This window comes from Camarhynchus parvulus, chromosome 4, assembly GCF_901933205.1.
Source record: "Camarhynchus parvulus chromosome 4, STF_HiC, whole genome shotgun sequence".
Lineage (NCBI taxonomy): Eukaryota > Metazoa > Chordata > Aves > Passeriformes > Thraupidae > Camarhynchus > Camarhynchus parvulus.
This window is the reverse complement of record NC_044574.1, coordinates 49840270-49863933: the sequence shown is the minus strand read 5'-3', so window position 1 is coordinate 49863933 and position 23664 is coordinate 49840270. Positions and strand designations below refer to the sequence as shown.

Below are 23664 nucleotides of genomic sequence, written 5' to 3'. Positions count from 1 at the left end.
AACAATCTATCAGCAGTTGTTTCCCAAGCTGCCATGAAAAAATTGAAGGTCCTGGGAAGATTCAGCAGGTCAGTGTCAAAAAAGAAAACAACCCAACAGCTGCATGCCTCATTCTTTCTTACTAATGTGTTCTTCACTGTTACACTTAAAATGACATTTCAATAATACACTGGGTCACAACAAGAAGCACAGTTATTTATATTATTACAGTACCCACAGGAGTACATAGGCCAGGACAGTCAACCCCAACCAAGTGTCAAAAAACTCAAAGTCTCATGATCAGCCTGTTTGAAAGCATTGCAAACACCCAGTGCAATACTAACAAATGAACAAAGTATCTTATGTTGTGAAAGGGCCATGCCAGCAAGCGCAAAAGCTGTCAGCTGAATCACACCAGTGCCAGGCCAAAGAATTCCACACAGTAGCTCCACCCTCCTCTCTGACACTGACCTTCTTCAGCTCCTATTAGACAGAGAGCTGTAATTAAAGGGCACTGGTTATAACTGAAGGCAGAAAGAACAATGCCTGAAAAAAAGAAATCACCACCGATGCTACTCATATTGCTTCTACAATCTTTGCAAATCACAGTGCAATAGCAGACAATTACAGTCTACCAAGTACTTCAGCTGCTGTTCCCATTTGCTTATTTTCCTGCCTGCAGAAGAGAGCAGCACTAACATCAAAAGTGCCCTCATGAACTCTTCATGTGCATTTTTTAGTTATGGGATTAAATAAGAAGAGGATACAGATATGTTTCTTGGTTCTCTTCCTCCCCTTTAAAGGATAACACAAACACAAAGATATGCCGGAAGTTCAGAAAAAAATTTTATTTATTTAATCAGCCAGGAAAGGACAGGAGCAGCTTTACACAAAGATCGATCTTCTGAACCCACAAGCAAGTCAAGTGACAGTGATTCACAAAAATGTATTCAAGGATGACACCATTTCAGAACCAAAAAAAAAAAAGTGAGCACCATCAGCTGACAGCGACAGTAAAATTCCTGCATAAACTTCACATGTCCTTAGCAAACTTCTTGGGTAATCTCATCACACCCTGGACTCTTTGTACCAAAATATTCTTGAACTGATCAGAATTAAGCACACAAACAACAAATCAACACACAGAGTACTTCTCATTCTCCCCCTGTAAAAAGCTCACTGTCTAAGATAAAAAGGAGGGGAAAAAAAAAAAAAAGAAAGAAATGAAGAGTCAACCTGCAGTTACAGCAGCTCTCCAGGAGAGCAGCTACCATAGGCCAGCTTACTCAATGCAAGCCCTGGCTGGCAAATTCACATCCCAGACCCACTACTGCTTGTACCAGCTGGGGTGGAGCTACAGGGCAGAGTTACCAACAGCTACAGAAGTGCTCTGCCACTGTGTGGATGCTGCACAGCCACCTGCTGTCCCTGTCCCACACATCCTGCTCTGTGTGACATGGAAATACAGGATGCCAGCACTTCATCTGCACCTGCTACTGGCATGGAACTTACTGAAGAAAAAGGACACACATTTTTCATCACCTGTGCACTTTGCTTTCATTTAACAGTTCACTGTCCCCTTGCCCCACCACCATGGTAGCTTTCACTTGCCTAATCAGCATGATAAAAGGAACAGAATGAGAAAGCTCTGATACTTCCCTCCCTCCAAACCCAAAAAGTCAACTACAGAAATCAAGACATTTTGTATGTAACAAAACTATGGATAAAAAGGTTCTAAGCTTAGGCATGTTTTGTTTTTAGGCTTTCACAGCATGGAATATTATTAAGTATGACAAAACAGTATTCATGCTGTAACAATCACTGTTGCAGAGCCTTGCATTTAAAGCCAAAACATATCTACATTAAAAACAAACAATTGAGTCATTACACAAATCATGGAGAATCTCCACAGCCATAATCCAGAGAGCAGCAGATAAAATGAGCAGAGGATCTGAACAAACTTGCATTGAGGACTAGCTGACAATTACACAAAAGGAAATAAAAAAGAGCAGGTTTTCATTTCTTACATGATTTTCAGAGACTGAAAATGAATCACTTACTAAAATGCTTTTCCTTAGGGCTGCCTTCCAATCCTGACAATGCCCTGAAGACAAATCCAACATGACAGAAGCTACAACACAAGAGGATGCAAGTTTAACGTGGCATTCCATGGTATGTAAGAAATGGGAAACAAAAGGGAAAAAAAGATATTTCAAGAAGGGTTAAAAAAATAAACACTCAAAATATTAGTCAGTTTAATTTTTTCCCATAAAGGTGTTGGAATTCAGACTCTGACTGAAAAAGATAAGACAGATAAGAGGACTAGCAAAAATGTGAGCACTCTATAAAAAGAGTATTCAATGTCATTAGCATAAGCCAAATGCCCAATAAGCCAAACCAGCCTGCAGGGTCTAAGGCAAGAAAAAGCAGAGGAAGCAGACAAAGTTACTTAACAAAACAATTAAAAATAATCATCATCCTCACCACTTACCATCTACAAGGAACGGCCCTCATACTCAAGCACACTGAGCCAGAAAATATCTGCTATGTCAGACAAGCACAGGGCAAACACAAAACAGCCCAAAACAGCTCCCTCACAAAAAAAACGAAAAACCTACAGTTGGGTCAGGAATTCCACATAGCCAGTTTTGTGGCATGGCATTCCATGTCATCACTAAGTAGACCCCTCTCCACCCTCTGGGGTTGAGACCCCCAGTATGAGCATTGTAAGACACCAGGTTCCAGAACAATAAAAGCCCACTGGAGAAAACACTCATGCTCACTGCTGTGCCCTCAGTCACACACACACAATGGCAGCACAATGGTTCTGCTGTTCCTAACACTCCCACTGACTTCATGGGGAGATGAGAACAGGAATTAGCTCTGGATCTTCAGCAGCCATGAAAAGCACACAAACAGTCCATCTCTTGCAGGCAGTATGAAAAGCAGAAAGACTTGAGCTTTTGGTGAAACCCACATCAGTGATTCTTTTCTCTGTGAACTGCTCCAGTGACACAAGTACATAAAACATTTAGAGTTACTGGATTGCTGCTTCTATTCAGCTCAGTGGCAAAAGACTCTGACTGAGACAAATGCAGAGGAAATTCTTGAGAAAAATAAGAAAGTCAAGTGAAGATGATGTAGGAAGGTGTGATCTGCCATTGCACTGCCAGCCAAGAGTGGCCACAGGAGACCTTTGTATTTTAATTTATGCTCTCTCAGTCAGGCTGAGGAGCAGCAGCTGCTGCAGTCGGAGAAGAAAAGGCACGGCTGTCAGCAGAGCAGACGGGAGGGCAGTCCTTATGCCTGCTACCCTGTGGAGAGAAGAAAGACCAAGAAAAGAAAGGCTTCCCCAGCAGGGACCCCTCACTGCAAAAACAGATTCTGGCTGGCAAGAGCAAAAGCTGTCCTCTTACACGAGATTCTGCAGTATTGGTATGGAGCAGAAGTGAAAAAACAGAACAAGGAAAAAGAGTTAAAATATATACGTATACACACATGCAAGCATACCTGTGTGTATATATATAAAAGTAAATGTGCTAACATACACTGCCCACACTTGATTTTATTAATGCTAGAAAAATCAAGTTTTCTAGTAATTACACTTTTGGAAGTAGAGCTAGCCTATAGCATTAAAGTCAATTTGCAAGATGGGTTTATTTCTCATTCAGTAGAACCTACCACATGCAAGATCAAGGCACCATGCAGAACACAGTTACACAGTGAGCAACAAGGATGGGGCAGAGAGAGAACAACTCTTTGTTGCTGCCAAGAAAACAGGAATTAATCCAAGTACTTCGCATATATATAACCAAACAAACCCCCAAAACCACCCAGTCCCACAAAAAACCCACACAAAACAACACACCTAAAAACTTAAGAAAACCAAAACAACCAACCAAAGTAGTACACGTTTAAATGCTAAGCCTTGAAGTGTTTTGTTCCATTGTCCAACTTTTCATTGAAGTACTTCCAAAATAGATCCCCATGCAGCAAATAAAACAGATCTCACGATGAACAACTGCCAAATTGTTTTCTCAGGGCTTTTCCTTTTTTTTTTTTTTAGCTTTCCTACAGCAACTAAACTAAGTTCTTTTCTTGGAAATCCAGTTCCCAAGGGGATCACATCATGGACCTGAGCCCGGGGAATAAGAATTTACAAAGGCATTCAGAAGCACTCATTTATTATTTTTAAGTAAAACAAAAAGTCTTAGAACTCTGTAAGTTGTTTTTTTTTTTTCTTATTCTCAAGCCTAGTAAACTAGCTGAAATCTGAAGGCAGTCTCTGTATGGTCACATAGCTTTAAAGGATCTGATCTTGCCATCGGGTTTACGCTGCCTCTCTCTTCATCAGCCAGTCAATATTAGCTGCTATCCACAACACAGTCCTCCCTCCTTCCCAAGACTACTATGCAAATAAATAAGAAAAGATATTTCATTTATCAGATGTCCAATGCTGTCGTATAAGGTAAGATAACTCTTATGAATTTGCCTTGATTCACAAATTTTCTTGGGTTGCAACACAACCTTCCAGACGTCACATTTATACAGCACCAATGACTCCACTCTCCTGCCTGGCCATTGATTTACCTTCTGCAACCCCTCAGGTTCTACTCTCAGCACAACACTGATCTCTGCTTCACAGACAGCCTAGGCAGCACAGCCCATAACCCACACATTTGCTTAGGAGCTTTCTCGGTGCCCAGACAAGAAAGGAACTTTACACCTTTCCCTCCAAAACAACAGCTAAGTGCTACATTTGACCTTTTATGTTACAATTACTGGAATCTTCCAAAATAGTAATCACAGGAAGGCATCATGTGTCTGCCTGAGAACACCCTTCAGATTCACCTGCCCATGACAGAATTCTCATTTTTTGTACACTATTTTGTTACTTAATATGAATGCACTGTAATCAATGGCAAAATTAAATAAGGATTCTGGGAGTTTAGTCTTGCATGCATTTTCCTTTTGTGAAAGGCAGAAAAGAGAGGATGAAAAAGGACAGAACTGCAAGGAATTGCAATCCTACATAAAAAACCGCCAACTGTATGTCTTACTGTTACACATGGCCTGGGCTGAAAATGGTTATTTCATTGTAACTGGAGAAGCTGCGTGGAGATCCAACTAGGTCACCATCTGGAAACTTAAAGCTCCTCTTCCCAGCAGCAAGCTTTTTCATCTGTGACATCCAGCTGTAGTTGCCTTGGACTGGTACACTCACTTGACTTTACACGCCTCCTACATTTGTAATTCAACCGCCCAAACCACTGAAAAGGAAGGTGTCCAAAATTTGTTTCTTAATGGTATTGTGTGGAAAAGCCAGGGGCATGGTACAGCAGGGAGCAGATAAAAGGTGTTTTAAGCTACATTCTTCAGATGCAGAATTTTCATTGTGGTTTCCCAGAAGCTAAGCAGATGAACATGAAAGTTAATTGACTCCAGGCTGTAGAATGCTTTATTAGATGCCTGTTGGAACTCCACCTCTCCCAAAGTAAGCCAATACTAATGGAAAAAAGGTACTGGATGTCACTCACTTCAAAAAATTGGATATTCAACGATCAACCAGATAAATTTACAAAAAAAAAAATCATATAGTGATACCAAGTACAAAGATACTAATTCTGGATCTGAAAGGCAGGGGATTCAGAGCATATCCTCTAAGATTTATCGCTATGTACTTGCCTTGTTTCTTACACTTCTCACCAGCTCTCTACCACTGGCCACTTTCTGAAGATATTTACCTGCAACAGACCTATTGCCTGGTCCAGCATGACCACAGGTATGGCCTGTTAGCTACCTATCTAAAAAGGTTGAGGTCCTCCTTGGCAGTGACACCTTATTTTAATTATTTTCTATATGAGGAAATGCTTCAACCAAGCATAATATTGGATGTCAGAGAGAAAAAACTAGAACATCTCACAGCACATCAACTACAAAAGCTTCAAAACTTTCTGTCTAGCCCTGTGCAAGTTTTCATTCTTGAGTCCTATCCAAATCCAAGAACATTCCCTTTTATTTTAAATGCAAAATACCCATATTAAGGGAACTGATTAATAGTGAATGTGTCTGGATTTAAAACTATGCTTTTAATGCTACATATTTTCCTTAAAGTAACAATTTCTTGAAAATTTCAGAGCTACATTTAATTAGCTCACAAAATTACTTCCAATACTAACCTTTGAAACTTAGAAGGATTTACTCCTTTTGCTTCCAGTTACTTTACTGATGATTGTAATTTGTTAGGAACATTGCACAAACAACAAACACATAAACCTCACCCTACTCTCACTGCGAACACTGAGAATACCTTTTGAAATTTTCTAACATTTTACAGACCATGAAATACAAACTGCTAGCATTATCTCAGGTAAAGCCAGAAAGAAAATTTTCACTAGACAGATTCATCCCAAAAGTTCAAGAGAAAAACCTCGCCTTTATCACCCTTCAGCAAAGTACAGCAGAAATACCATTCCAGACAAACTCCTACTGCGTCATACCAGGCCAGTATTAATGGTTTAGTTTCCATAACTTCTGCAGTAACTGTAGCTCTGCAGATTTCAACATTCCTTTCATACCTTAGGCTTTCCCAACTCAGCCTGGGGTTGATCAAAGGTATCAGACTTTGAAAACAATATGGAATTGACAATGTGCCCACAGACTTGAGTTAATTAATATGAAATATTCCCAAGGGACATTGCTCAGTGTACAGTAGGCAAGTTTTTTCAGGTTGGGTCTGACCATAGAAATTACTAATTTCTATAGAAATAGAAATTTCATAGAATTATGCCAAATACTAATTGCAGGATTGGTGTTTGACATGGGCAACACTCACAAAAAAGCCCTACATGGCTTCAAGTCAAGGCAGGTAAAACAGTGTGGTGTTTCAGTAGCAAAATGGTTGTGCCAGTCACATCCTCCCCGAGGGAAGTTGCTCTCTTCCCATATCACTCTTCACCAGCCTCCTGGTCAGTCCATGAAGCCATACCTTACACAGGCTTTAAGTTGGCTTAGCTGGCAAGGACACCATCTTCAAATGCCCTCTGGGACAAAACGACCCAAACTCCAAGCTACCTTTGAACTGTATGGCACCCAGGCATAAATTAAAGATTATTCAAAAATGTCCTTTTATCACATCTTTCACACCATACAAAACCCAGCCAAACAGATTTTAAAACAAACAAACAAACCTGTTCTAGGTAAATTGTTAATCCACACAAAGGTAACAGAAATCCAGATTACAGGATCTTTAAAGAAACTTTTTGTTCCACTTCTTTATCATTAACACTTTGACTTGTTTAATAAGAACTGTAATGCATTGATATACTGTTTCTTCACACACCACAGGGAAAAATAACAGCAAGATTCTTTCCGCTAGGGAACTCCATTACACTGAATCTGGTCAAAAGGCAAGGCTCAGCACCCTCCTCCAAAACCTTGGAGCAATTTTTGGCTCTGGAGGTTAATGTTTCACATAAAGGTATGTGACAATGTAGCAGACTAAGGATTCGGTGCAATAGCTCAAAGTTCTTCATCTCACTTGGTGGTATGATGAATCTAAAATTAGGGATTGTTTACCTTGACCTTTTTTTTTTCCCCTAAACCATCAGTAAGAATCAGTTTCACGTTGCTTTAAAGCCTTCCACAAGGGCAAAAAGAAAGGTGGCTCTTGTTGTTTACTTTTAACAGTACTGAAACCATTGGTACTAGCACAAACTGTAACTACCCACTCATACTGCTTTACCACAAAGAGCTGAAACAATCCAATAGCAGGAAATAAATGCAATACTCATCAAGTTCTGCACTTAGACTATTTTTACTTTTTCTCTATCAATCACCAAAGCATAAACAAAACTAGACCTGGATGTTCAATCCCCATTCAGCTGTAAATTGATTTTCAGACATGATTTATATACACACCTTTAATGCTTTGTTTACAGAAATTCTTCTGTCCAACACACTAGCTTACTTGATAAGACAGCATTAGCAGGAATAGAACATATTTCATACAGAAGCCATTATCTTAGTAGCCTAAGCTGTTGTTAAAGTTCAGATGCCACTAATAAAATGTGGAGATTTCTTAGGTGGCTGCTGGTAGAGCATATCAGTAGTGGTGCTTTAGAGCTGGGCATTAGCAGTTCCCTGGAACACAGATGTATCATTAAGCTGCTGTTATTGTGTACATGCCTGGCAAAAGCAGGACTCAGTACTCAATCACTGCTTTAAAAAAATGACAGTAGTGACCAACTTGCTGCCCAGACTGGTAGCAAGGCCTGCAGAAACCACTGTTTTCTTCACATATTTCAGCACATGTAAAGCTATTTCATACAAGCACACCACTACTCTGCAATTAGAGAGAACACAGTCACAACTGCATGCTGAGGATGAACTCTGCATCCTTCATCAGCTAAATTCTCTCACTGCTCCAAGGATTAGAGTCTCACAGAGCTCCTGTTGCTGCAGGGAAGTTATCAGGTAATGGATGGCCAGGAAAACCCTTACTCTGAAACACAAATGAGCAGGAATACTCCCTGGTACGCTCGACTGTTCTCTGCCAGAGTTTTTGGTTAGATCACTCTGTCACCCTTTTTGCCAGGTCTTAACTACTTAGGCAACTGAAGTAATTGCTCCAGCTCCTTTGAACGACTTTTCAGTGTTTTGTTTGGGGAACCTCTTTGGGCTTTCTCATACATCCTCCCTTTTTTTGTTTGCTTTTTTTTAAAAAAACCTACACTGTTTGAAAAGCAATTGTGCAGCTGCCAACAAGTGATTCCCACTGAAGTCAACAGGATCTGCTCTTATGCAGAATCGTAGTAAGTGCCCAGTCATTTACAGTGCTGAAAGCCTTTGCGCTCTATACTCTAATGCATGAAGGGCTAAGCAGGGGGCTCATGCAAAATTAATAATACATCAGGAAGTGGAGGAGAGAGAGAGAAGGCACTGAATAATTGATCCACAGTTTGTTTTCTGTGAATTCTGAAACAACTTCATAGATGTTTGTTTTGGTTTGCTTTTGTGTTTGCTTTTTTCCAAGGTAGAAAGTTTTTGAACTAAAGTTCTACTAACAAAACCAAGTGAAACAATGCCAAGAGTAGCCCTTTGATAACAATAACTGCAGAAAAGTATCTTTCCAGAAAGAAAGATGGAGATGGAAAAAAAACAAAGGCAGGTCTTTTTTCAGACAAAAAATTACTATCTTTTAACTTTTATAAGCTTACATTCTTAAAGACCTTCTGCTTTATGAACAAATATAGGTATTCCATTCTTCCTTGCTCTGGGAAAAATTACAGGTTTCTCTTCTCACCATCATTTAATACAGAAGTCCAATCACATCCCACAATGCAAAGTCCATCCTTCCATCTTACAAAGTCCTTCAAACTCCTCAAGCTAGGAGTCTAATACTGCTCACTTGAACAATTTTGACAACACAGCTACACCAAAAGTATTCTACCCTGCTCCATAAATATCATCTGCATTCATTTTAAGGACATGTTACAGTGGCAGATAGGAACAAGGCAGCCTTTTAGCATAAATGAACATCTGACCCTAGCACACTACAAAGATTTAAATAGAAATACTCAGTGGAGTTCTGATACATCACCAAAGATACAAAAAAGGAGTCCCACCAACTCTCAGCATAAAGTGCTTAGGACTTTACAGTATGTTTCTAACTCATACAGCAGCAACAATGACCAGCCTGTTTAAATTTCAGTCCTGTACTTCAGCCTCAAAACATCGAGACCCTGTGCTTCAACAGCAACAGGCCTTCCATGTGGTGCAAACAGGAGACACAGCACATCCCTCAAGTCTCTATGATCATGCCAGACTCTAAAAGAGCCTCATCCATTCTACCTCACTTGATTCTACATGACTCAGTCCTGCAGCAATTTTTTATGAATTGTTACGAAATGTGAAACTCTTCACATCAGAGGCAGAGCTGTGTGCACAGCTCTGATATTCACCAGACTTAGAGTTTGACACAGTAACTAAAGAAGGATTATCTCCCACAGGCATTGTTTGGGAGGTCTTGCACCAACATGAGCCTTGCTGTTTCACAAGGAGATGCTTGCACATTACCCTGAAAGGGGCACACGTGTTTATGGAACAGAGGTCAAATAGGAACAAGTACCTTATAAAATGGTACAAAAACCAGCCAGTGTTGGGGTTTTATTTCTTCCCCCTTTTCTGCAGTCATGTGACTGGACTCCAGTAACAGAGTCCACAAAGTGCCTCTCCTCTCTCGCAGCATGACAGTGACTGTGCAGAGGCTTCTGTGAGCTTCCTACTCCAGGTGTAAGAACAGACACAGATACACAGAGAGCCAGAGAAAGGGCTTCCTCAGAGAATGGAACAGAGAGAACAGCCTCTGCAAGCTGGAGTAGAGCATAAACTGAAAGGAGGGCAAAACCAACAAAAACAGGATATTTACAAGGGGCATGGTAAATTCTCTAGGCAGTAGTGAGCTGCTATTGACACGAAAACCACAAGTAAGTGGAGAACTTCATCACTGTCATTTAAAAGGCATGACATCTAAAACAATATATGACATACCACATGATAGAGAGTTCACTAGAAATCCTACACACAACCCTATTTCTGGGATGGGGAAGTTGAAGAATAAAAGCTACTGCAGCCCACAGCTGTCCTTTTCCCTCTGTCAGACGTCAGCCCCAGTGCAGGACAGCTGATAGGATCATGAATCTATGTGGCAGAGAAGAGTATTCAAAGCAACTAAAATGGCCAAATGGGAGTCACAATTCATTCACCTGCCACAGTGGCACAAAACCCTTGAGTGTCAGTCTCATCAGGATTTGGACTGATTTGCTTTAATATGCAAAGTTATTAGCTGCATCCGCTCAGGAGCTGCTTCCTCTCCCACAGGTATGAGAGTGGTTTAGGAAAAATGCAGGAAAGCAGAAGCCAACAAGGATATAAACCATGTAAAAATGTAATTGCCTCATTTTCCCGAGTCAAACGCACACTTATCTGCATGAAAAAAGTTTCTGCAGAACAAAACATTGATTCAAATATCACCACAAACCTTTAGACTACCCAGGCAGTGGTTTTGCCTATCTTCAAAACAAAGAATACAAAAAGAAAGCAATGTTTTCAAACCACACCCAGACCCACGGAGCTGAAGTGGGAACACTACTTGTGACCAAGCCAGAGCTCCCAGCAGGAGCAGAGCAGTAGAACACAGTCAGAGGAAGCAAAAGTCCTTCTCTGCATGCAATAGCAGTTAGATGGATTTCCAGCCTCTTCAAGTCCTGCTTTTAGGGACATAAATTAATAAACTTCTGCTCTAGCAAATCAGATTTTTTTTAAGTACTGTGTTATTTTGTGTATGTATTATGTATTTATATGGGTGTGTGTGTATATATATATGTATGCATAGTGTTATATATATATGTAAAATAAATGCACTAAATGCATACAAACCTTTTGTATGTAACAAGCCACCAGAATGGGCACTACTTGGGAATGGATAATCATGACAAACTATCTCAGAGAGGTCATTTCCCTTCTAGCAGGTCACTCCAATGAAAGTTTAGCACTATTAGAGGGAGTGGCACAGTGTTTGGAATAACATTTATGGGAAGGAAAAGAAACCAGAGAGGTAAATGATGCAACTGTTCACTTAATTTCAAATGAAGTTCACATTACAATAACCTTGGAAGACAATCACTGCTTTTTATTTTTCTGACATCACTGAGCAAGCAGGAGTAAACAGATAACCACCATAACTCTTCCAAAAACAGTGACGATCAAAGAGCACCAGAGGGGTACTACCTACATGACAGTGCTCACTGGAGTGAGCTAACTCTTGCCCCAGCATCATGTCTTACATCTCTGTATACTCCATACTCCAAAACCACTTTACTTAGAGGTGAAACAGGCCACGCTTGTACAATCACTTTAAGTTGATCCATGCAGGGAAAGGAGAAGCCAGTCCTACCACCTTCCCACACTTCATTCTTGGAGCCAAGCAGCAAATCAATAGAAATTGACCCAGAAGGGAAAGTTCTCAGCCAGATCTGGTAACTGACTGCTTCCACTAAAGCTGCACTGACACATTTGGCTCTGCAGCCTTGTGCCAGCCTCAGCTGTCTGCCGCCTCCTGCTCCCATTTTGATACCAGAATTTGCAAGGCCCCACACGAAAACCAATCCTGAAAGGTTCCTACAACCAAAGTGGGAAGTGGCCCTGCAACAGAAACAGGTCCTCCTAGGCATTCAGAGACAAAAAAAGAAATTGAGTTAGCCAGCAGTTCACATGCCCCCTCAATGTCCCCAGAATGAAAAAGAAACAAGAGAATGGTTGTGATATCAAGCAATATTCATTAAAAACTGGACCTTAGTTATTTTTAATTGCAATCCTATATATTTTATATTTATATATATTTTTTATAGTCTTCACAAGCCAGATGGATGAATTTTCATCGAGAAATTAATTGGATAACTTCTTGGAAAACAGGAATTTTAATTTTACAAGTCTTACCTCTTCTTTTTTAATTATTTTAATTATAGATTTAATTAATGTTGGACTGACTGAATTCACACATATTCCTTTAGACATATACCCATGTGAACTGGCAGTCAGGAAGACAATTTCTACAAAATGCTACATTTTACCCACATGGAACAGGGAATCTTTATGGTTTTATATTTAAATGTCAAAAATTAAAATTAAAAAATCTGAAACTCTTGCTCTGTGCAAAGTACAACATCTCTCTGAGCTAAGAGGTGCCCAGGGTGACTTGGCAACCCTTCTCATTACCTGGGAGGACCCACTGCTTTGAAATGTCACCATTTCCAAATTCTGTGTGAAACACTCCAATCACATGGCACTGCAGAGACATCTTCCAAAAGGTGACACAGTTAACTGAAGCCCAGCACAAAGCAACAAAACCCTTGCCAGTATCTGGGAACCCTTCTCCTCAGTGTGTCTGCTCCTACATAAAACCCATTTACAGCACATAGCGGGAACTCCCTTCAAGCTTTTTAAATCACAAGATTTTTAAATCACACACTGGAAAACAGAATGTAGCAGAAGAGATGCACTTCAGTGAGAGGGAAGCACATAGAACTCAGCCTCAAAAGGGTAAGTATATGCCCTAGATGAGTAAGCAAAGCAAAGGTATCCAACAGGGAGAACCTGTGGTGCAGGCCTGGACAAAATGACAGGCACCAGGTGGATCTGCTTGGGGTGACATCCCACACACAGTGCTGCTACACCCTTGCTTGGGGCACCAGAGCTCAACTGAGAGAACCTGCCCTCTTGACACAGAGAAAATCCTGACACAAAATAATGTTCCATGTCATGTAAGATTAGCCCCTAAATCAACAAAAATTAAGCTGGACTCTCATCAAGTGTAATCCACAAACACCAGGAAACACCCCACAGGCCAAGTTCTGCCAGCATCCTTGCAGTACCACTTATTTCATACTCAGTGCTCTCTAAGAACAGCCTACCAGAGTAATGAAAGCAGACATACTCTGGTTATAACTCATCAATATCATGTTGATGAAGTGAGCAAAACAGAAGCCTCTATCAGCCAAAAATATTGTACATATCTAAAGATACCTAGTCTTTTAATGCTTTTTTTTTAATTCAATACCACAAAGAAGAACTAAACACTTTTAGAAATAATGTTACTTGCCTATTGAGGAGGAGAAAGAGTACCCATTTAAGCAAAAGTTCCTATAATTCTTTGGTTGTTTTTCCCTGTAAGAAGTTTTGCTGTTGGGAAAACCAGGAGGCAACAGGTACAGAATAGGTACATATAGTGTTTTCATAATATTTCCTTGCTTTGCTGCAAAAGGAAAAAAGCTCTTCTGTCACCACACATCAGGAACATTGCTTGAAATGGTTTTCAATATGACTTGATGTAACAGTCTTCACTAGGAGCAGAGGGATTTTCAAGGCCTTGAAGATGCATTGATTTTTTCCCAGTTCTGTGGAAAATTGACAGCTCATTCATAAGATCCTGTGTGTGTGATGAAATACTTATTCTAAATGCTGTACAGAGGAAAGTGACTGGAAAGCTGAAACATTAGCTGAAGGATCTGATGTAGAGACTGATGTGTATTAAGATAAATACTGCTACAGCTTCATTTAGTTTATAAAGCTATAGAAGTAGGATCTGACTGTTTTTAGCATCTCTGCAAGTCAGGCCATCTGGAGGTTATATGAGATCACACTGAGTCAGAGTTTGACATCAAATCAAGCACCCCTGACTGCGAGCCTCAGTGTGCCAGTGACATTTTTAAATGCCAGCATACAGAGAAGGCTGAACTGCTCTAGATCTCTGTGTGTGCTACAGAAGCAGCTACACTGAGCACTCTGCCAACAGTGACATCCACCCACACCAACCCTTACACCTGCACAAAATACTGCTGAAATCAGGGAAAATCTGTATTCACAGAGAACCACATGTGAGAGACTGGAAGGACTGCTGGCTCAAAGTATTTTGGGTGCATGTGTAGGAGAATAGGTAGGTCAGGCTTTGCTCTGGAGAGGTGATGCACTGCTCTGCACACATACATCCCCCTCTGGGCCTGTATCCCAGGCACACAGCGGTCACCATTGCCTGCCACACCACAGGCAATGCTCCATACCCCAGCCCTGGAGCCCAGTCCAGCCCCAGAGGGGACAGATGACCTCAAGTCCAACCTGGGAGAAGGGTTTAGGAAAGCCAAAGAGTACTAAACTGAAGCATGAGGCAAGCAGAGGTCTTGACCCTACCTCCTCTTGGAATTTCTCTCAGCTGAACAGCGCTGGAACTAGGAGAGGCATCCATACTTGTCTTTTTCTAGATCTCTTCTGTCTTTCTCTCTTCCTCTTTCTTTTTTTAACTCTCTCTTCTCCGAGTTTTGAGTAACCCAAAACCAGACAGGCTTGGAGTTGCTAAGTTGAATGGGCTAAGTCAATGCTTCGTGAAGCGTCTAATGTTGAGTGAATGCTGCTCTAAACTTTTGACAAAGTTCTCTGATTTCTCTGAAATTGCCAATGAAGTTTTTTGTTGTTTTGACCTCTTGACAACATCTTGTCAGTATTTCTCCTGTGCATCTAACTCAAAGTATGTGAAAAACTGTAAACCCTTTCAGGAGTCTCACCCAGCAACTGTTCTTTGGAGCCCTGCATCACAAGATAGGATATTTTGAGGTAGGAGCAGCAGCACAATCAAAAAAAAAATAGGATGTTTTCCAAATTCATGGGACAGTAGAATGGAATAGAAACAGATTATTCTTTACTGATTTAAGGCCTAATGTATTGCTGGATTTTGCACTGTAAAACTGTCATGAAGTACAATTCAGTACATTCATTAAAAATTTGATAAGGTTTTTTTGTTTTAATTCTTTACTGCATTGTAACAATATTTTCTAATTTTTAATGAGAAACAAATTATACATGAGTACAAAGTCACTATAAAATTCAAGCTAATGGAAAAGTCAGACATGAAAAAGTTTAGAACAGTACCACACAGGAGGATACTTTTATGGCTAATGTTGACAGTGACTTCTGGGTCATCTCTAACAGAGCTGGGTTACTTCATGAGCTGTTCAGCTCCTTGCTCTCCTGTCTACATCAATAAAACAATTACAGTCCTGTTGACAGGCTACCAGCCATGCACTCCAGAAGCATGCTGCATATTTTGGGCAAAACAAGGCCCCCCTACAGAACTATAGTTAAAGACCAGAATTTCCTAACTGGTAGAATTAGGTCAAGTGATTTTTTTGGGTCAAAAAATATTTTCTCTCACCTCCAGTTTTAACTTAAAGCAAAACATTATATTCTAAATGCCCATAGCAAATCTTCACAGGTTACTGCTTTTGGTTAATGGAATATGAACTGTTGAAGTATTCAGCCTGAGCACTTAACAACACATCAGCTTCCTGCTCCAAATTTATAACTTGTAGCAGCCCAGGTGCCAAAACCAGTTTATATTTCTTTTTCATCACAGACTTCAAAATGTCTATTTCTGGAATGGGACTCAAAAGAAAAGGAAATGATATTTCACTAACTGTAAGCTCAAGTTTCTCATCCTCTACTAATCATTAACTTGCATCTTAGAGAGTTTGAGGAATAAAGAACAAATTAAACTTCACTAAGAAGGACATCAGGATTATTGTAATCTATAGAATTAGGTTTAAGAAAGCATTCTTAAGTAACAGATTACATACATACTTTCAAAACCCTGTCCACTGCAGAAGACAGTAAGAAGAAAAATGTAAGGAACTTTTCTACTTTCCACACGAAAACAATAACAGCCAAAAAAAAACAAACAAAAAAAACCCTTTTTGTTTATTTACAAGAACATGTCTTAACATGTCTTCTGGGTTCCCATTTGGAAAAAAAAAGCCTTTCTTCCCTGGAACAGCTCATGCCTTCCCTACATGCCTGCTACATCTTACACTGCAGCTGAATATGTACATCCTAATACATACACCAGAAAGTTCACAGTGCAAAGGCTGCCTCATTAAAATTAAGGTAGCACATCCAGCATCAAATTCAGTGTTGCAGAACATTAATTTGTTGCCTTTATTATGGAAATATCATCCACATGCAACAAGGTCAATGGGATTAGGAGCAGTGCTAACTTCTTTCCACACACACAAATATCCATAAGATGTTTCACTGGCACAAGTATTCTGTTGGGGCTGCCTGTGCTCTGGGTGCCATTCCCAAGGATCAGCTCTTCTCTGACTGACACACTGAAAATCCAAAATTGACTCTTCATACTTTGAGATAGATGTGCCACCAGAAAAATTGCCTTGTGACAATTCAATCAAGGTGAAAGACTGGCAAACACATTTACCAAATTCATCTTTAACACAGAAGGAAAGTATATAAGCTGCACATGATAGTTCCAATAATATTCACTTGAAGCACATTGACATCAAACAAGAGAAGCCACACAATTAATCAAAATAGGTTTTCTCTAGTTCTAGTTATGCTTCTTCAATCTTTTAGAAACTAGAAACATCAAATAACTTAAAACAGTAGCACATTTATAAACACCCAATTTTGGCAAAACAAATATTTAAGAGAAAGGAATAGTTTCCCTTAAGTTCCTCAGCTATTTCTTTTTATATTACCAATGACACAGCCTACCACCAAGTTGTGAGGGAACACAAGGCAAGGAAAATTTTTATTCTACGAATGACCTCTACAGATCTGAAGCAAGTCCCCCAAAGCCAGCAGTTACTAAATTTTTATATGCATTTGAAAGACTGAGGCTGCATCTGCTGAAAGAGACACTGAGGAATTCAAGAATGCCAACCTCACAATAATGCATCTATTTCATCAATATATACACCCCCGCCTTTCACTGTTACAAACCAGTGGAGTATTTGCCCAAAGCAAGAATTATTCTGTTTCTGGCAAGACCACTGGTGGAATGCTTAGCTACGCTTCATCTGTGCTAAGAAGAAATGTAAAATAAAAAAGTCATTTGATCATAAAAGGGTGAGGGGAGGGAAATGAACAGAATGCTTCCACTTCCACTGCAAGGACATCCTCCCAATGCAAATTTTTAAAGATCAAATGCTACAGAATGCATTTCAAAATTGCATGGAACAAGCCTCACATTGATTTGTTTGGGTTTTTTTTTAAACACTGTGGCAAGGGAAAAATTATAAAATCAAAACTTCCTTGTGCATATCTGAAAACCAGCTGACATCAGAGAATTATCCTCTCCCCCTTTGAAAAACAAACTATCAACAATGTACAGAATTAATAAGCGATCTATTGGTTGTCCTTTAAAGGTCAGTGCACTTGTCCAACATCTTTCTTGTAACACACTTACATAACCTTATTTTCTTTCTGCTACCTTTCTGTGATTCAGAAGACTATCTAGATTCCCATATGGTTGCCATCAACTACAGCAGATGCCAAGCAAATTAAAACACAAGTTATGATTCGTAATATGCTGATGTACCATAATTGCAGCATAGCTCGTAACTTAGAGTGAATCACCAGCTAAAGTAAAAGTTTCTGAGGTGTCAGTGCTTTTTATACATCTTTCAATTAGACCAGGGTCAGTGGAATCAAGTGTGGATAGAAAGTTAGAACTTAATAATAGTATACATCCACGATTTCCATCAAGTACAAAAAAGCAGAGAGAACAATTAAAAACATCTCTTGGAACTAAAAGTCAGCCTAAAAGTCTCTTCCCAAAGTAAGAGGGAAAGCGAGGGAACTAGTTCTTGCCTTTTGTGAAGCAGGGTGGCCTACTTTGACCTTTTGCACCATACCTTTATCATCATTCTGCATGGAAGCCGAAGGGGGAAGGAGGCATTTGTTTGTTTGCTTGCTTTGAGTACAGGAAAGTGTTCTTTCACCTCATACTACAGCTTTATGCTCTACCGAGGCAGGAGCAGAAGGGCTCTTGAGGAAGCAGCGTCTATGGCAGCAGCTGCCAGCCGGGAAAGGTGGCACACGGAGCACGTGGTGCTTTAGCACCGGCAGCACAGCAAAGGGAAACACTGTACCGCCTTCCAGCTTCAGATTTGGGTGCATCTGTGCCTGTTAGTTCTTTGTCCCTAAATATTACTTCAGTGACTGCCCAATGAGCTTTCCTTTTCCTCACCAGCACAGTAGTCTCATAAAATAAGCTCTTCTGAACAAACACTGCCAGAGTATTTACCAACTTTAACGCTGAATTGCCACAAGAAATTAAGCCTGCAAATACATCTAGAACATTAATTATGCATAGACTCAGCAGATAATATTGTCTTCTACAACAGTATGAAACACATATTTAGGCAAGAATACGTTACCTGGGCTGGTGCAAGCCTGAGAACTACCTCCTGTCACCTTTAGTCACAACTACACACACGGCATTGGAGTGCAATTTTTCCATATTCATTATCCTCATAATTCTGATATGGTTTTTAAGGCATTAAATACCTGACCTACAGAAAAGAAAAGAGACAAAAGGGTCTGGCCATTTATTTTGCCCCTATTCTGTGGTATTTAAAGCCTCAGATTTTTGTAATAACCTCAGTTTAAGTAGCAAGTACAATCATTCCATGCATAATTTCAGCAGATCTATAATATTCTGCTATTCAAAGCACTGACAATTTTCTTGTCAAAATCATTACTCTTCCAACACAGTTCTCTTTATTTTTAGTCCACTGTTTTTATTATGCAGAACAGAGGTATTTTCTTTGTTTACATTAACATTTTAAAAGGTTTCATTAAAACCACTATATAATAACACTCAGATAGAAGGCTTAGCAAGGTGTGCTCCCTGTTTGCAAGACCCTGGAAAGTATCATGGGTTTAGGATGATGACCTCTTCACCATTTCAGTCTATTTACAATGGCTACATTAGTGGCTATTTTTGATTATCACTTTCTGTAAACAACCAACTGAATTTGCAATTTTCATTTACAGCTTTTCTGGCCCAGTCATTGAGGAGTTTGCTATTACTTCAGTAAAAATAATATTAACATGTATTCAACAAGAATATCTGCCTATGTTTTCACTCCAGATCATGAGAGATGTTGGAATAAATGCAGTCTTTCTCATAAAGAGATTACAATATTCTAAAGAAATTACTAAACTCTCAAAGTGCTTGGTCTTCATGAATTTCAAGTTTTGCCAGGAACACAAATGAGACAATTAGCATTTTGCAAAAGAGGAAATCGGCAAGCAAGGGCCTCACATCAAGCAACTGGCAGAGTGGGTGATACACAATTATATTTTTTCAGGCTTTCAGATCAGCATTCCAGCAGTATAAAGCCTTTGGCCCATTCAGTATACAACACAAGCACACCTGCCATCATGCAGAAACTACACTGCATCGGCCTCAGGAACACAGGATTAAGAAAATCACTAGTTACAGAAAACCTCAAACATAACCACTTCCCCACTTGCACCATCCACACACTCACCTTCAGAGAATACAATGAAGGAAATTACAGGATTTAGAGCTTCTGAGACACTGACAGTGTCTGAAAGAGCAAGTTAACATGGTTCTATATATTCCACCATAATCTCCCTCTCTCAATCCAAGGACACAGCACACAAGTGCTCCTCACATTACTTGCTCCCTGCTGAAAAATATCCGTGCTCACAGCAACATATGCCCAGCGAAATCAAAACAAAGCAACAGACAAGGGCAAAGAACCATGGCAAACTCAACCACCGAAACCTGAGCCAAGAGTACAACTGCATCAGCTCTGTAGGGTAAAAATACTACAAAGCTCGCTACCGTTCATCTGCAGGGGTCGGTCTGGGGCCAAGTAAACACTGACATAAAGCCACAGTCAGCTTCACTCTGGCTGCAAACTTTCTTGTTTAAGAGAAGTAATACAGTATGAAAGTGGACTTAATCAAAACTCCCATCCTTTCAAAACATCCTCTTCAGATATGTGTATTTTCCAGGAACACAGACCTGAGGTTAGCTATGGATACCTGCTATCCATGTAACCACTGACCTCTGCTCTCCCCAAAGGGACAAACAGAAGCCCAGCACTGCCCGAAAGGTTTCTCTCCTCTGTTCTTCCCTTCATCCATACCTTCAAAGTGGTGTTGGGGCTTTTTTCCCCAATTCTCCTCTCTAGTCCAAACAAGCCACTATACCAAATATGTATTCAACCTGCTTCCAAAGGCCCTCAAAAACACATCCAAAAGCATATCTAGGTTTGATCCAGAACTGGACTCGATGATCCTGGTGGGTCCTTCCAACTCAGTGTATTCTGTGAATCTGTCAAGCTGGGTTTGTGCATGTTTCTCATTGCTCTGTGGAATATCTCATATAAAAAGGGGAATTGTACATGCAAGAGCCTTCACCTGACTTTAACATTCTGTGCAGTGAGAAGACCTCACCCCTCACACGTGTGTGAGAATGCTCACCCCACCCCACCTTCCCCCCTAATTATTAAATTTGGCATGAACATCCAAAAACAGTTGCTTCTCTTTCAAATCCAACACACTGAGAAGATGCTAGAAGTACTGATAACAGGCAGGTTACATTTCACGGTACAGTTCTGCCTACTCCACAGCCGGTGGGCAATGGTGCAACAAGATACTGTGCAGGCAGATCAAGCAGCGCAGCCAGGAATCCCAACAAATGCCCAAACAGGCCTCCTACGGGCTTGCACTTTATGTATGGGTGGAAATACCCTTTCCCCCTCCTCCATCCTATTCTTGCTGCTACTACGTGTTAACGGCTAATCATAATAAACCTCTGCCATACACAACTTCATCATTGTGAAATCATTAAACAGCACAGTGCAGAAAACCTGAGCTGTGATTCTTTCTATTATTTGCATCGAACAGGGATGGCAGCGTGAAAACATGCAGATCAATTCGTTCTCCAGGCCTGGGTGCCTGGTTGCTCCCTTCCTCTCCCACGACAAAGCAGAGGTGGGGGAAGGAAGGAGGGAACACGAAAAAAGGAAAAGACGGCGAGGTGAGAAGAAGGCACGAAATCCGCTTCGTACTAACAACAAAAGCAATTAGGAGGGCCGGAAGGGAAGAGAACCGGCACCCTGGGGAGGTGGAGGAATGCAGCACCACAACTTGCCCGGAGAAGGGCTGACCGGGGCGGTCGGGTCGGAGGGGGCGGCAGCCCTGGCCTCGCACCCGTGCCCCATCTAAAATGCCCCCGCGGCCTCACGCCGGGCTGTCACACGTCCCTGCCGCTCCTGGCCGTGCCCAGCCCGGCAGCGGCGGCAGCCGGGGAGGAGGAGGAGGAGGAAGCAGAGGTAGACACGAAACCGGCCCTACTTACCCAGAAAATGACATTGAAGCCGAAGATGAAATATTTGATGCAACAACTGACTTCAGGCCCCTTGTAGTGCTTTCCGGACATCCTCTGCGCTCATGAAGACGCTTTGCTCGCAGCCAGGGTGAGAACCAGAGGGGGAGAATTTAAAAAAAAAAAAAAAACAACAACAACAAACAAAAAGGAGAAAGACTAGGAGACTAGGAGGAGGGGTCTGGGAAGACTAGGAGGAAGGTGGTGGCAAGACTGTGAGGAGGGGTCCGGGACCGGCGCGGCGAGCAGAGCTCAGGGCCGGCTCCGCGCCGCGGGGAGATGCGGCAGGAGCGGCGCGGCGGCGGGTCGGCTACGACTTGCCGGGTGCCGGGGATGGTCGGCGAGCAGCTCCCACCTCCTCCTCCTCCTCCTCTTCTCCCGCATGGAGGAGGCCCCGGCTGCTCGCGGCGGGAGGCAGGAGAGAGCGACAAGGAGCGGGGCGGCCGCCGGGAAAGGCGCCGCCGGGGCAGGATCGGCCCGGGCAGAGGCCGGAGCCGCGCGCCCCCTCAGCGCCAAGGGGCCGCCGCGCGCCCCGCCCCGCCCCGCGGCGTGATTGGCAGCGCTCCCCGCCAATCCGGCCGCGCGAGGGCCGCCGGCGCTGGGGGCGGGGCGGGAGCGGCCCTGAGGCTCCGCCCGGGCCGGGCGTGCCAGGCTGAGGGGCTCCGGCCCCCGTCCCTCCAGCTTCCAGCCTGCCGTCCCTCCGTCCGTCCCTCCCTCCATCCCTCCCTCCGTCCGTCCGTCCGTCCGTTCGTTCGTCCCTCCGTCCCTCCCGTCCGGCGGCCCGCCGTGACACAGGCCGGGGAATGCCGAGACAGCGGGCACTGGCCCCGCCTGGCACAGAGAACAGCGAGGGCAGCGCCGGTTCGAGGCTGGCTGCGGTAATGAGGAGGAGCAAGACCGTAATAGCGCCGTGCAGGTTGTTCTCAGTGGGCGCCGACAGATCGCCTCCCACATGATCTCGTATGCGCCACACGCGCAGGAACGCATGAAGAACCATTTTACAATGATTGCTAGGGTTTCTATTTTAACATCCCCTGAGTTTATATTGAACCTGACAGCCATAAAGTTATGGGGCTTAGTTGTATTCATATGCTTCGGGATTCAGAGTGCACACAGTCTGGCATTAACAGCATAACTAATAGGTTTTCTTTGCTGAAGGATGTCGTCATTTCAATGGATCAAGCTTCAAAGTTTCCTGGTCCAGCTCTTAATGGAGAGGCTGGAGAGGAGGAGGCTCAGGGGTGACCTTATCACTCTCTACAGCTCCCAGAAAGCAGGTTGTGCCAGGTGAGACAGGATGAGAGGAAATGGCCTCAAGCTGTGCCAGGGAAGGTTCAGGTTGGACATCAGAAGGAATTCCTTCACAAAAAGGGTTGTTAAACTTTGGAATGGGCTGCCCAGAGACATGGCAGACTCACCGCCCCCAGAGGTGTTAAGTAAAGACTGGATGTGGCACTAAGTGCCATGGTCTGGTTGACAGGGTTGGGATTGGTGAAAGTTTGACTCAGTCTTGGAGTCTTTTCCAACATAATTGATTCTGTGTTTGTGTGATTCTGCAAGTATAACTTTTGATTCAATAGATGGAAGATTTCTTTATAATAAAATACATTTCCCATCTTTACAGGACTGCAAGGTAACGCACTTCAGAAAAGTGATACTGATAGAACGACAGAAGACAGTCTAAAATCAAGATCACATCATATCAGTTATGGGGCCTTGTGAGTCTTTTTTGAGAGTGAAGAGAAATATTTGTCTATCATTTGGTAAATGAGAAATTAGCACATCTATACACTTCAACCACAACTGTATAGTTTATCACATGAGCGTTATCCCTGTGTCTATTTTCAGCACTGTCTTTGCAAGACCATCCATGGGAAGAGGGTAGAAAAGGGTGAATAATTAGTAATGTACAT

The 23664-nt window shown here is 41.9% G+C and overlaps 1 protein-coding gene across 1 annotated transcript in view; it reads right to left on the bottom strand.

Annotated features, from left to right (window-relative positions):
• Window positions 1–22287, bottom strand: part of TSPAN5 (tetraspanin 5) — an 81366-nt gene extending 59079 nt beyond the window's left edge. The window contains exon 1 of the mRNA XM_030948431.1: window positions 21725–22287. Coding sequence (XP_030804291.1) covers window positions 21725–21805 — 81 coding nt within the window. The 5' untranslated portion in view covers window positions 21806–22287. The remainder of the gene's footprint in view (window positions 1–21724) is intronic.
• Window positions 22288–23664: the final 1377 nt, after the last annotated feature.